Here is an 11,196-nt window from a genome sequence, read left to right as displayed (position 1 = left end):
CACCACTGGTTGGAGAGAAAAACGAGGTTTGCTACCTGAATGCTGTTTCTACTGGCATTTTTACCCATATGTGTAGCATTAAAGGATGCTGATATTGTAAAACTGGTCAATAATTTACAACTGGACTCAATAGCTCCTGAAGGGTCGATTTTAGAGCCATTATTAGAGGTTCGACCTCCTGGATCATTGGGAATTGAGAACGTTAGGAAGTTTTTGATTCGGGAATTTGAATCCTTAAACTACACAATGACTATTGATGCATTTACAGCTGATACGCCCCTGGGGCCTATCCCAATGGCCAATTTGATAGCTCAGTCACCAGCTACGTTCGAGACCGAGTTGCAGGACCATAGCTTACCACCACCTTGGAGTTTCTGGGGTGCACATTATGATTCCAAGCTGGTTCCGGAGGGGATGGTTGGCGCTATCGACTCTTCTGTGCCGTGTGCTCTGATGTTATTTGCAGCGAAGGCCCTGGCCAACGCAGGTCTGCCTGCTCCCCCTGTAAAATTCGTATTTTTCGACGGTGAAGAAGCAATCGATACATGGACAGATACAGACAGCCTTTACGGCGCACGGCACTATGCGGAAAATTATGAATTGCCCCCTGCGTTGGTTCTGTTTGATTTAATTGGAGCCACACCAAAACATTTGATGCCTTCATGGTTCGGCGAGACGTATAGCTGGCACCGAGATCTTGCTAGGTTGAACCAAAAGCTTGTGCAAATGAAGTTGATGAAATACATGCTTGTCACTGATATTACCGAGTTCCACGCAATGTCGGGTCGAATGATTGACGATCACACACCCTTCTGGGTACGCGGAGTGCCCTGTCTTCATTTTATACCACCAGTTTTCCCACCGCAATGGCATACCATAAACGATAACGCGAAAAACTTGGACCAGCAAGCCGTTCGTGACTGGGCGATTTTAGTGACAACCTGGCTCGCTCATTATCAGGGCTCTGCTAGCACTCACGACGAGCTTTAACTAGCGTGGCGGAAGAATTTCATGCCCATCCATGCAAATATTGACCAGATCCATATAATAACAGAGAGAAACAGAGTAGCCAGTGGGTAGTATCCGTTCACGGGCCACCCGGTACTTTTTTCGTCAATTGGAGTAGATTTGGAAGGGGACAGAACAAAATAAATACTAAGAAGCCCGAAAACCCAAGTTCCCGTCAGAATCAGGCCTCCTAAGAGCTTTGGATGAGCCAGAGGCCGGACTGCCTGACGGGTTCGATTTATCATCTGACAAATCCAATTACGCTGTCCGGCCTCATATGGGTGTTGAGGAGTTGTTCCATTTGAGCAGCAACCAGTCGATTTATGAGCATGAAGTTGCGATAGGTAAAGCGTTGGATACGATCCCACTGGCGGAACTATACGAACAGGCCGAAAGTGCGCTTTCATCTGGTAAGGAGGGCGGATTTGAAGACCATCTTGTAATGGCCCTGCTAAAGTGGTTCAAACAGTGGTTTAAATGGGTCAATTCTCCTGAATGTGATAGATGTGGTGGCGAAACAAATCCTCGAGGTGCGGAACCACCAAGACCTGAAGAAGCAAAGTATGGTGCGCGTGCAGTCGAGATATATCATTGTGAAAAGTGCCGCACTTTGACCCGATTCCCTCGGTATAACGACCCGGTAAGGCTCCTTGAAACACGATGCGGCCGATGCGGCGAATGGGCCAATGCATTTACATTATTACTGAAAGCACTAGATCTGGATGTTAGATATGTTTGGAACGCTGAGGATCACGTTTGGAACGAAGTATATTCGCCATTCCATGAGCGGTGGATTCATGTCGATTCATGCGAGGAAGCTTACGACCGGCCTCTGATCTACGCTGATGGTTGGGGTAAAAAAATGTCCTACGTGATTGGATTTTCTGTGACGGGAGCACGGGATGTAACCCGACGGTATGTTCGACGACCAGACGCTTCATTGCCCCGGAACCGGTTCAACGAGGCCGAGCTTGAGCAGGTGCTTCAAGGTATTACTATAGACTTGCGACAGCGGATGACCGCGGAGATGAGAGAAATATACTCAGAGCGAGATGAGGTTGAGGAGGCCGAAATGATGTCTTACCAGGAAGAACAAGTGGTTGAAGTACCCCGCCAGAGCGGAGCCCCAGATTGGGTGGCACAACGCGGAGAAGACGGGCGGTCTTGAGCTGTAGGGTGTGTATTTTTTTTACTGAGCACTAAATCAGATACTCAAATACTTGTTTGGAATATTTAGTTTGGCCATTCATATATTTCTGGTACTATTGTTGGCATATGGTTTCCATGTCGGAGGATTCCCCCACAACCCAGGGCCATGCACGGCTGCATAAAACCTCACCCGCAGAGTCCAAGTCTACCCAACTTGCCAAACCAACCAGCACAAGTATGTTTGCACAGAGATATGGCGGTTTCGCTCTGAGGGCGCGGCATTTTTCGAAATGTGCGATTCGTCGGAGCATGCTACAGGCTAGTCACCAAGCCACGAATCCAGGTCTCGAGAAAGACGATAGAGATTTCACAGGACAGCTCAACGTGATTGATCCAGAAAGTATACCCAAGATCAAGACATACAGACTACTTGATTTAGAGGGCAATCTTCTGGATCCGGATTATAAAGTGCCGTTCACTCGCGAAGAGGCGACTAAAATTTACCGCGACATGGTCACCATCAGCATCATGGACCAGATCATGTATGACGCTCAACGCCAGGGCCGCTTGAGTTTCTACATGGTTTCAGCTGGTGAGGAAGGAATCTCTGTTGGCAGTGCTGCTGCATTGAAACCTGACGATCAGATCTTTTGTCAGTATCGCGAGCAAGGTGTTTTACTCCATCGGGGCGCTACACTTAAAGAGCTGATGTCTCAGCTTTACGCCAATGCGGACGATCCTGCTCGAGGTCGAATGATGCCAGTGCACTATCAAAATGCCCGGATCAACGTGCATCCCATCTCCAGCCCCCTGACTTCACAGCTGCCTCACGCGGCCGGCGCGGCTTATGCGTTGAAAATGAGCGGCACCCCGGCCATTTCGATGTGCTATTTCGGTGACGGTGCTGCTTCTGAAGGTGATTTCCACGGTGCACTGAACATTGCGGCCACTCGCAATTGCCCCGTTGTATTCTTTTGCCGCAACAATGGCTATGCCATCTCAACACCCACCGAGGAACAGTTTCGCGGCGACGGCATTGCCAGCCGTGGTGCAGGCTACGGGATTCCCGCCATTCGCGTTGACGGCAATGACCTTTTTGCCGTCCACCGTGTGACTGCTATGGCACGTGAAATGGCCGTCAAAGAGCAGCGCCCCGTGCTGATTGAGGCCATGTCGTACCGAGTTTCTCACCACTCCACGTCTGACGACTCATTTGCATATCGTTCGCGTACGGAGGTCGAGAATTGGAAGCGCCATGACAACCCGATTTCTCGCATGCGCAAGTGGATGGAGAAGCAGCAGTGGTGGTCCGACGAAGACGAGATGTCTGCGAGACACGAGCTGCGCAAGGACATCCTGCGCGAGTTTTCTGCGGCCGAAAAAGTAAAGCTCCCTGAAATCAAGCATGTGTTCACGGACGTCTGGGCCGCGGCGCCTGCCATCTTAAAGGAGCAGCAAGAAGAGCTCAAGGAGTTCCTTGGCCGCCACAAGGAGGAATACAATTTGGACAAGTACGAAAATGGTATCAATGGCTTGTGATCTATAGATATATATTGTAACTTTTCTTAACCATCGAGCCTTTTGTCATCATGGAATATCGCGCTGAGCTCGAGAGGGTAGCCGCCCACTTTCAGTCGGTTCCGGGTCGACTCAACAAGGCTAACCTGAAGCATCTTGTTACGCAGAATCACTTTGAAACGTTTGAGGACACGCTGCCCGATGGAGGCGTGCGTTTGAGTCTTTCTGGTTCTATTGTGGTGATCGATGTAGATTTTGTCAACGGCCAGGTTACGACTGTTTCTATATCCCTGGCTTCAATGCCTGCAGAACAGTCCAAGTTCTCGTTCATGGCCAACGAAAACCACCCAGAAGTGGTCATTCTTGGGTCGTTACGGCGTCCTCGGTTGGGCCAGTTCGCGCAGATCCTCGAGTTTCTCAGCCGCTGCGATCGCTTTTCCACTAAAGACGTGGACTGCTTCAGAGCCCTAGATGAAGTGGGGAACGCCGTATGTACATATGTGTCAAACAGCATGGATCCTGAGGTGAAAAAGTCGTTTGGGGTCCCGGAAATCAACCCCGGTCGACTTGGTGTTGGACTGTGGTACTTTGGAAATGAAAAAAACAAGCATCACGCATTTATCGATACCTGTGCTGGTTCTCGCAGGGAATTTGCTTTATATGTTAATACACAATGGCTTCAAGAAGATGGAGAGTGGGCAGACGTCGACAAGGAAGCCCTAACACCAAGAGATGTGCGAGCAGAACTCGCTCTAGCTCTCAGTCCACCAGTTGTCGTTCGCAAATCAGTTGCCCAACAGCTCAAGGCGGAGACGTCCAGCGCAGAAGAGTCACTGAATGAAAGACGGTACATGTCAACATTCACCATGAAAAGGCACCCAGCGTTTGCTCAAAGTCAAAAATCCGATGATCTGGACGTCACTATTGCCAATCTGTTACCTTGCGACTGGGTTCAAATCTCCTCAATACCTATTTCAGACCCCAAGAATATCCCTGACATCCTGGCCGTCCTCCGGCAGGATTGCATGCTGCTGCAGTTGGTGAAAAGCGTGCTGAAGGGACCAGCCATTGTTGATAATTCAGAGGCGGATATCTCTATAGCGGATGCTCTGGATTTCAAAGACAAGCCGGCGAATTTCAGCTCTTTTGAAATCAATCTTTCGATACAAGAGAGCCAGGACGCATTAGTTCTAGCAGGACGCGTCTCACAAGGATTGCTCAGTTTCGAATTGACTATCCAGCAACAAATCGAGCTCTCGTTGAAGGGATCAACCGATCTCGATCGCATTAATAAAGGCGACCTCTTGAAAATCTTGGAAACAGGCCAGCTAGACTATGCAATTTCTTTTGTCATAGGCAGCCTGAATTTAACCCAAAGAAGGTCTAGCTTGTCTCGCTAACCGCCGCTATGTAGTTTATGTCCCGTAATTTAATCTTTCCCGCTCCTCCCGCCAGGTACAGTCATCTAACTTCCTACTACGGCGTGAGTCCATGAGTTTCCGCCATATGCTGGCGATGGCCAGCGGCGAAAACACCTCAAAAAAGCCCGCGCCAACGCCCGTTGACAAGAACAATTCTCCACCTTCGACAGCTGTCAAGAAGCCCGCAGCACCGGTCCGTACGGCGGCCACTCCAGCTGGACGTCCAGTTCCAAGTAAACCTGTGGCCAAGCCAGCGATGAAACCAGCCAAGGCCCCGCCTGCTCAGTCCAGTTTAAAGAGACCACCCCAAAAGCTGTCAGCTCAAGAATCAAAACGACCGCACCTGAGTACTCCTGTAGCCAGTGCGCCAGCTACCCCGGATGGGATTGCCAAAAAGAAGTTTAGTTTCAAAGATATCATGAAAAAGGCCGAGACGTTGGACAAAGACAAGTTCCGGTTGCAAGTGAAGACAAGAGGGCGCAAGCCCGACGCTCCTAAGCAAACGAAAACTGCTGCCCTTCTAGCCGCCAAACCTGCGAAACCCGCTCCGAGACAGCCGAGTCCTGCCGAAAAGCAGCCATTGAAACGCAGTAGCGGCCCTGCACCCATCGCTCTGCCGTCGGCAAAGCTTGCGGAAAAGCTGCGACGCAAATCATCTGTTGCACAGGATAGGGATGACGACATGGACGACTTTATTGACGATGATGAAGAGGAGGAAGAGCCGTCGTACCGCGATGAGATTTGGAAATTGTTCAACCGGGGACGCAGTAGATCAGACTTTGTCGACGACTACTCCGACGACGACATGGAGGCCACAAGCGCTGACGTTCTTGCCGAAGAAATGAAGAGTGCTCGCCAGGCTCGTCGTGAAGATCAGGAAGAAGAAGCCAGGCTTCAGCGCCTGGCTGCAGAAAAGGCACGCAAAAAGGCCCAAAAGGGTCTATAAATTATTTTAGCAGTATTAGTTAGTCTTCATCATCATCTAAGAACACGTCCGGAAAGTCGCTGCTGTCGCTCTCAATAGCTGGCGACTTTGCGGGTGCGGGTGGCTTCACAGTCGGAACAGTACGTACCTCATGAATCACTTCGTTGAGATCCACGCAGATTTTCTTGGACCGAGGTTGTGTCGCCTGTAATTTTTCTGGCTTGGGCTGGACTGGACTGATATTTTCGCAACGCCTAGCTACCGAAACTTGCGTAGGGTTGGTATTTGGTTCGTTGTTTCGGTCCAAACCAATTGGTCCAATTGGTTCAACCTCCAGTTTGATCTGATCGGTGTCTTTTGTTCTAGTTGCATCAAGATCAGAATCTGAACCCGGGTCCCACGCACTCGGCACATCCGAGTCAGAGTCTGATCCCGGGTCCCATGCGCTTGGCTTTACCTCTGAATCCGAGTCCGACCCCGGATCCCACGCACTTGGCTTTACCTCCGAATCTGAGTCTGATCCTGGGTCCCATGCGCTTGGTTTCGTTTCTGACGGTTCAACAGGAAGATGCTCTTTCGACTCTGTTTTAGACTGCTCAGACACTGGTTCCTTCGCACTTGGAGTTTCAGGATTCATCAACTCAATACGGTTCCAAATTCGGACACCAATAATGAGCCGGCGCCACATTGACATTAGCCTCAGATTCTCCTCTTGCTGCTTTTTTTCGATTTCGAGTTCTCTAAGTCCCAGAGAGACAGCTCTGATCGCTTCCTCGTTGGCAGCAGGCACAACAACGCCTTTGTAAACTGATTTCACACTACGTCTTTCGAACTCGGCTCCAACAATTGCCCGTGCATAGTCTACACCGAGCTCCTTGGCTGCTCTTTCACCAAAAGAGTCAACAATATAAGCGCTGTTTGGTGGTAGCATGGAGGACACAAACAAGTCAATGGTTCCATATTCTGATTTCGGCACTACTCCGTCAACAACAGGCTCTGGAACGAAATCTGTTGTTTGGTCCCTGCTGTACAACCCAACATCTTCCTCTTCTCCCATCAGGTTCTTTGACCTTCGATAAAGCTTTGGTTGCTCGCCAGGTAATATAATACGACCTTTTCGGTACCATGATCTAGCAGACAAACACTGCTTGACATTTTTTCTCAAATAAATAGGACATGACTTGTGATCTTTCAACGCAAGCCTGCCACAAGGAGTCTTAGGGTCCAAATACTCGTTCTTTTTAAGTTGGTGTTCAAGAACGTATATTGGATGGCCCACAAAGTTTTGAATTCTAGATGGAATTCCCTCTTTTTGTTCACGCCGGTTCAGCTGCTTAATTTCGTCCAGTTCTCGTTTAGTAAGGGTTTTGGCAGAAAACCTCGATAAGACTTTGTCACTTACTGTTTTCCATGCCGTACCAGCAAATGGCAAACGTTTTTTTCTCGTCCTGGCGTTATACTCTGATGCATAACGTCTTGTAACGTCTCTGGATCTATTGGCCATATCCCAAGCGATACAGTAGCGAATAATGTTTCGGCTATCTGTGATATTAGGCTCGAATGAGCTTTTTCCACGAACAACCTGGACTAATCCTTGACATGGTTCGACAGAAATCCATTGATCAGAATAGGGATCCCAAACTTCAGTCCAGTAAATCGGCGGGCGATTGAGTATGGTGACTGGTTTCTGCTTCGACTTTCCTGGGCTCGTAAAATCCGGAGGCTGTAATGAACAAACTAATCTGCATTCAAGACCATTGGCCCGTAGTAAAGCACAAAATCCTTGCGTAAACAAATCAACCGATCCAGACCTTTTTTCCAGTCGAGCGAAAAACTGATCCTGAGTTAAAACCGGTGTAATTGCCCGCTCGGGTTGACCAATTTCTTCCCATCCCACGCAATACAGCCCGATGCAAGTTATATTGAATTTGTGCTTCCAGATCCTTATGGCAGCCCGAAGTCCATCCATCAACTTTTTAGTTTTCAAATTGTAGGAAAGGTGGTTTGGAGGGTGCAATTCCTGTTGCACGATTGTTGGCAGCAAGTTGACAAGTCCTTTTCGAGCCTTCTGGCTAGAAATCCATGAATTGCGAGTCCTAGTATGCAGGATCAACGCCATCAAAGTCAGTGTGTGGATCTCTAGTCGCTCCTTTCGAGAGAATAATGCTTCCTTTTTGGGCCGAGAATCAGGTATAGGCGTCAATGAAACAGTAATTTCCTCGGAAGGTTCGTCAAAGGACTCCCCTTCACCTTCATCCTCACTTTGATCAAGCTCGACCTCATCCCACTCGTCCTCCGAGGACACCAGATCCACTATATCAGGCTCTGGTCTGGCCGGTGGAGAGGCGACTTTCCGTCTTTTGGTCTCCCGTTTGTGTTGCCGTAAAAGCTCCTCATACTCAGGTGCCAGCTTGTGGACGCCGCCCATGGTGGCTTACTATTATGACCAAGCGGACGAACTGCAGAAGCACCGCCAGAGGCTGCATATAATGTAGGGGCCCACCTGAACTTTTTTAGTCCATGTCCTTAGAATTAATTGCTCGAATCAATGAATTAGGACACAGTCCGAACTGTGTTTTGAAAGTTTTGGACAATATTCTGCCCCATTGCAATGCTCCTGAAGACGTCGCGGAACGAACATGGCTTGGGGTGCAGCTCTCGATCTGTGAGTTTGATGCTGCTGGTATATCGTATCCAAAGAGCTGCCGACAATTCAGCAGTTTGATGGAATGTACGGGTTTGCTGGAGTCGAAATCAACCTGGTGGACCACATTCAGTGGGAACTATCGATACATTTCCACCATCTGCAGTGAGTATAGGTCTGAGTATGAGCTCGAAAATATCGTCAAGCTCTACCAAAATGTCAGTTCGGCAATGTATGATCATCATGAAGGTCACGACAAAACTCTGAGAGAATTCAAGAGTAGATTTGAGGAAGCAATTGAGACGTCAAATGTTTGGAAAGCCAAGCTGGATTCTCTGGCTGGAGAGCTGGAGGCATTGAGATGCGGCTTGACGAACACTACAAACCTGGCAAATGCCATGCCCCAGTACTTGGTCCATTTCAGCAATGAACTGGATTTGTTGCACAAAAAGTCCGCAGTCATTCACTCCTCTTTGTACAATGTTGAAACGGTTACTGACGACCTCACGAGGGTTTTGTCAATCTTTTATAGCCAGCTGAGTGAAAATCGCTTGGCTCTGGCCTCTTACGACTCTGAATTGACAAACATCGAAGCCATGATGCTTGCTCTGGAAGATCTCTTTGCGAGCCTTGAGGTCCGAAATACAATGCTTGTTTTCAAACTAGACTCAATGGCTCATCGACTAGACATTTACGACAGCCGGCAAAACGAAAGCATAAGCACTTTGGAGTCTGTGGTGAACTCTTCAACTTCCAGGCTGGAGCTTGCGACAACCCACCTGGAAACATCCGTGAGCAAAGTCAGAAGCTACGTATCAGTTCTCCAATCATTTTCAACGATCGTGCAGTTTGCTGTTTATGGGCTAGTAATTGGGTTAATTTGGAAGCTATCATCTATGTACCGTCACCGCAGTCCTGTTGAAGATCTCGCTTTTTACTGAGTCTCGTAACGAGGAGCGGTGGCAGGCAAAGCTTGGTGGCGGTTTACTGCACTGTCATAACTCGGCACTCTGCTGAGGGCCACAATGTCAACCGCGGGGGGCGTTTCCTGGTTTTGTCTGAGGGCTAGCTCTCTGAGACCAGCCTGAAGCTGGGCAGCCTCTGCTGGATCGAATCCAGGCATCGGGCGCCGACTATTAGGACTGAAAGGCGTGTGCAATCCACTCATGGTGGGCGAAAGAGATAACGGTGTAGGCATGTCACTCCACACCTGATCATAAACATGCTCGTTGTAATTAGGAGGTGCAGAACCACTATCAGGGCCTTCCAATTCTGTAGTATCAAACAATATTTCTTGCGACGAGCTCCGGGCTTCCTCCTCGGTACGGGGCGGTGCTGCCAGGTTTCCTGTGCTGATGCGGACCGCCGGCGAGATAAACAGTACCATTGGTAAAGAGGCTCTCAACTCTGAAGTATGTCCATCTGGGTTTCTCAACGCGACAAAAATCTTCAGCTTGTGAGTGATTTTGAAGTGCGGTACCATCGCACAGTCCTGACTGGCGGCCCCCAATGATGAGGGCAGCTTCAAAGACAAAGAAAAATTCCATTGATCTGGACCCATGAAATCAGGTCGATCAACATCAAAAAGCTTCTCGAACACTACTCGTTCACTGTTGTTTGTCTGATAGCCTGGCGGTGAGATGCTAAGCATTTCCACCAGCACTGCATGTATTGTCTTGAGCCGTAGTCCTTTGAGCACCGGCTGGAACTCGAATCCGACTTCGAACCTGCTGCCGATAGCAGCAGATTTTGACTGTAAAACAATGTTATAGTCGATTTTGTCTGGCCAGGTGTTTGTGACGCTAACTGTGTGATTTGAGTCATAGAGATCAACGCCCAGCGTACGAACAAAACGCAGGTGCTTTTTGCCAACAAGATTCGGGTGGAATCTCCCTCTTTCTGCAGTCACAATTAATGTATAGGCATATTGCACGTTCGTGTTGCCTTCGACGGTTTCGGGAATAGAGCCGGGAACAACAAACTCGAACGGCACGACGTGTGTGCCCGCCCTGACATGGTTGCCCACGGGTGTGGAAGTTCCGGAGCCACCAGAACCATGGGCTGCGGAAAAATACGATGCTAAATTCGTCATGGAGCTGATCGGGGTCGTGCGACCGCTCAGGGGAGTTCGTGACCCAGAAGTGGCGATCATGGCAAAATCGATATCGTCATAGTCCTGTTCATAAACAACCTTTTCGTACCTCAACGGGTACTGTACGTTGGAGCTCTGTCGGGAGGTAAAGCTTTCGTTCCAGCGGATTTTCAGATTGCCCACGAGCCGTAAACTGAGACGTTTAAGAGTCATCGAGTCAGGAGTCGTTATCACCACGTTTCCTCGCACCGCCACCGAAGGAGATTCCTCTGGTGAGCCCCTCAAAATAAAAACACCAGGCTCGCGGTCCAGATTAATGTCAATTGCCAGGGGCGAGGCATTGGGGCGTCGCGGCATTTTGAATCGGAGCGCCTAGCTGAAGCAAAAAAACAAGAAAAACACGGGACCTACTGTAGTGTACCAATTGTCCGATCGAAAC

The 11,196-nt window shown here is 49.1% G+C and overlaps 8 protein-coding genes across 8 annotated transcripts; 6 read left to right on the top strand and 2 right to left on the bottom strand.

Annotated features, from left to right (window-relative positions):
- Positions 1-39: 39 nt before the first annotated feature.
- B9G98_00841 (Glutaminyl-peptide cyclotransferase-like protein) lies at positions 40-990 on the top strand (the record flags this gene model as incomplete). Its single annotated transcript, XM_024807399.1, has 1 exon — positions 40-990. The coding sequence occupies one exon, from the start codon at positions 40-42 to the stop codon at positions 988-990; it is 951 nt and encodes a 316-aa protein (XP_024663167.1).
- Positions 991-1,285: 295 nt separating this feature from the next.
- B9G98_00840 (Peptide-N(4)-(N-acetyl-beta-glucosaminyl)asparagine amidase) lies at positions 1,286-2,176 on the top strand (the record flags this gene model as incomplete). Its single annotated transcript, XM_024807398.1, has 1 exon — positions 1,286-2,176. One exon carries the CDS (start codon positions 1,286-1,288, stop codon positions 2,174-2,176), a length of 891 nt encoding a protein of 296 aa, XP_024663166.1.
- A 107-nt stretch (positions 2,177-2,283) lies between these two features.
- Positions 2,284-3,696, top strand: B9G98_00839 (2-oxoisovalerate dehydrogenase subunit alpha, mitochondrial; the record flags this gene model as incomplete). Its single annotated transcript, XM_024807397.1, has 1 exon — positions 2,284-3,696. One exon carries the CDS (start codon positions 2,284-2,286, stop codon positions 3,694-3,696), a length of 1,413 nt encoding a protein of 470 aa, XP_024663165.1.
- Positions 3,697-3,746: 50 nt separating this feature from the next.
- On the top strand, positions 3,747-5,075 carry B9G98_00838 (hypothetical protein; the record flags this gene model as incomplete). The annotated part of the gene is made up of 1 exon (XM_024807396.1): positions 3,747-5,075. One exon carries the CDS (start codon positions 3,747-3,749, stop codon positions 5,073-5,075), a length of 1,329 nt encoding a protein of 442 aa, XP_024663164.1.
- A 106-nt stretch (positions 5,076-5,181) lies between these two features.
- Positions 5,182-6,042, top strand: B9G98_00837 (hypothetical protein; the record flags this gene model as incomplete). Its single annotated transcript, XM_024807395.1, has 1 exon — positions 5,182-6,042. One exon carries the CDS (start codon positions 5,182-5,184, stop codon positions 6,040-6,042), a length of 861 nt encoding a protein of 286 aa, XP_024663163.1.
- A 19-nt stretch (positions 6,043-6,061) lies between these two features.
- On the bottom strand, positions 6,062-8,503 carry B9G98_00836 (DNA repair protein RAD4; the record flags this gene model as incomplete). Its single annotated transcript, XM_024807394.1, has 1 exon — positions 6,062-8,503. Exon 1 carries the CDS (start codon positions 8,447-8,449, stop codon positions 6,062-6,064), a length of 2,388 nt encoding a protein of 795 aa, XP_024663162.1. The 5' UTR covers positions 8,450-8,503.
- A 38-nt stretch (positions 8,504-8,541) lies between these two features.
- B9G98_00835 (Nuclear fusion protein KAR5) lies at positions 8,542-9,532 on the top strand (the record flags this gene model as incomplete). Its single annotated transcript, XM_024807393.1, has 2 exons — positions 8,542-9,456; positions 9,485-9,532. The coding sequence occupies 2 exons, from the start codon at positions 8,542-8,544 to the stop codon at positions 9,530-9,532; spliced, it is 963 nt and encodes a 320-aa protein (XP_024663161.1).
- Positions 9,533-9,599: 67 nt separating this feature from the next.
- On the bottom strand, positions 9,600-11,114 carry B9G98_00834 (Protein ROD1; the record flags this gene model as incomplete). The annotated part of the gene is made up of 1 exon (XM_024807392.1): positions 9,600-11,114. One exon carries the CDS (start codon positions 11,112-11,114, stop codon positions 9,600-9,602), a length of 1,515 nt encoding a protein of 504 aa, XP_024663160.1.
- Between the last annotated feature and the right edge of the window lie 82 nt (positions 11,115-11,196).

The sequence above is a fragment of the Wickerhamiella sorbophila genome (assembly GCF_002251995.1).
Source record: "Wickerhamiella sorbophila strain DS02 chromosome Unknown contig1, whole genome shotgun sequence".
NCBI lineage: Eukaryota > Fungi > Ascomycota > Dipodascomycetes > Dipodascales > Trichomonascaceae > Wickerhamiella > Wickerhamiella sorbophila.
The sequence above is the reverse complement of the archived record's forward strand: the minus strand, read 5'-3'. Positions and strand labels throughout refer to the sequence as shown.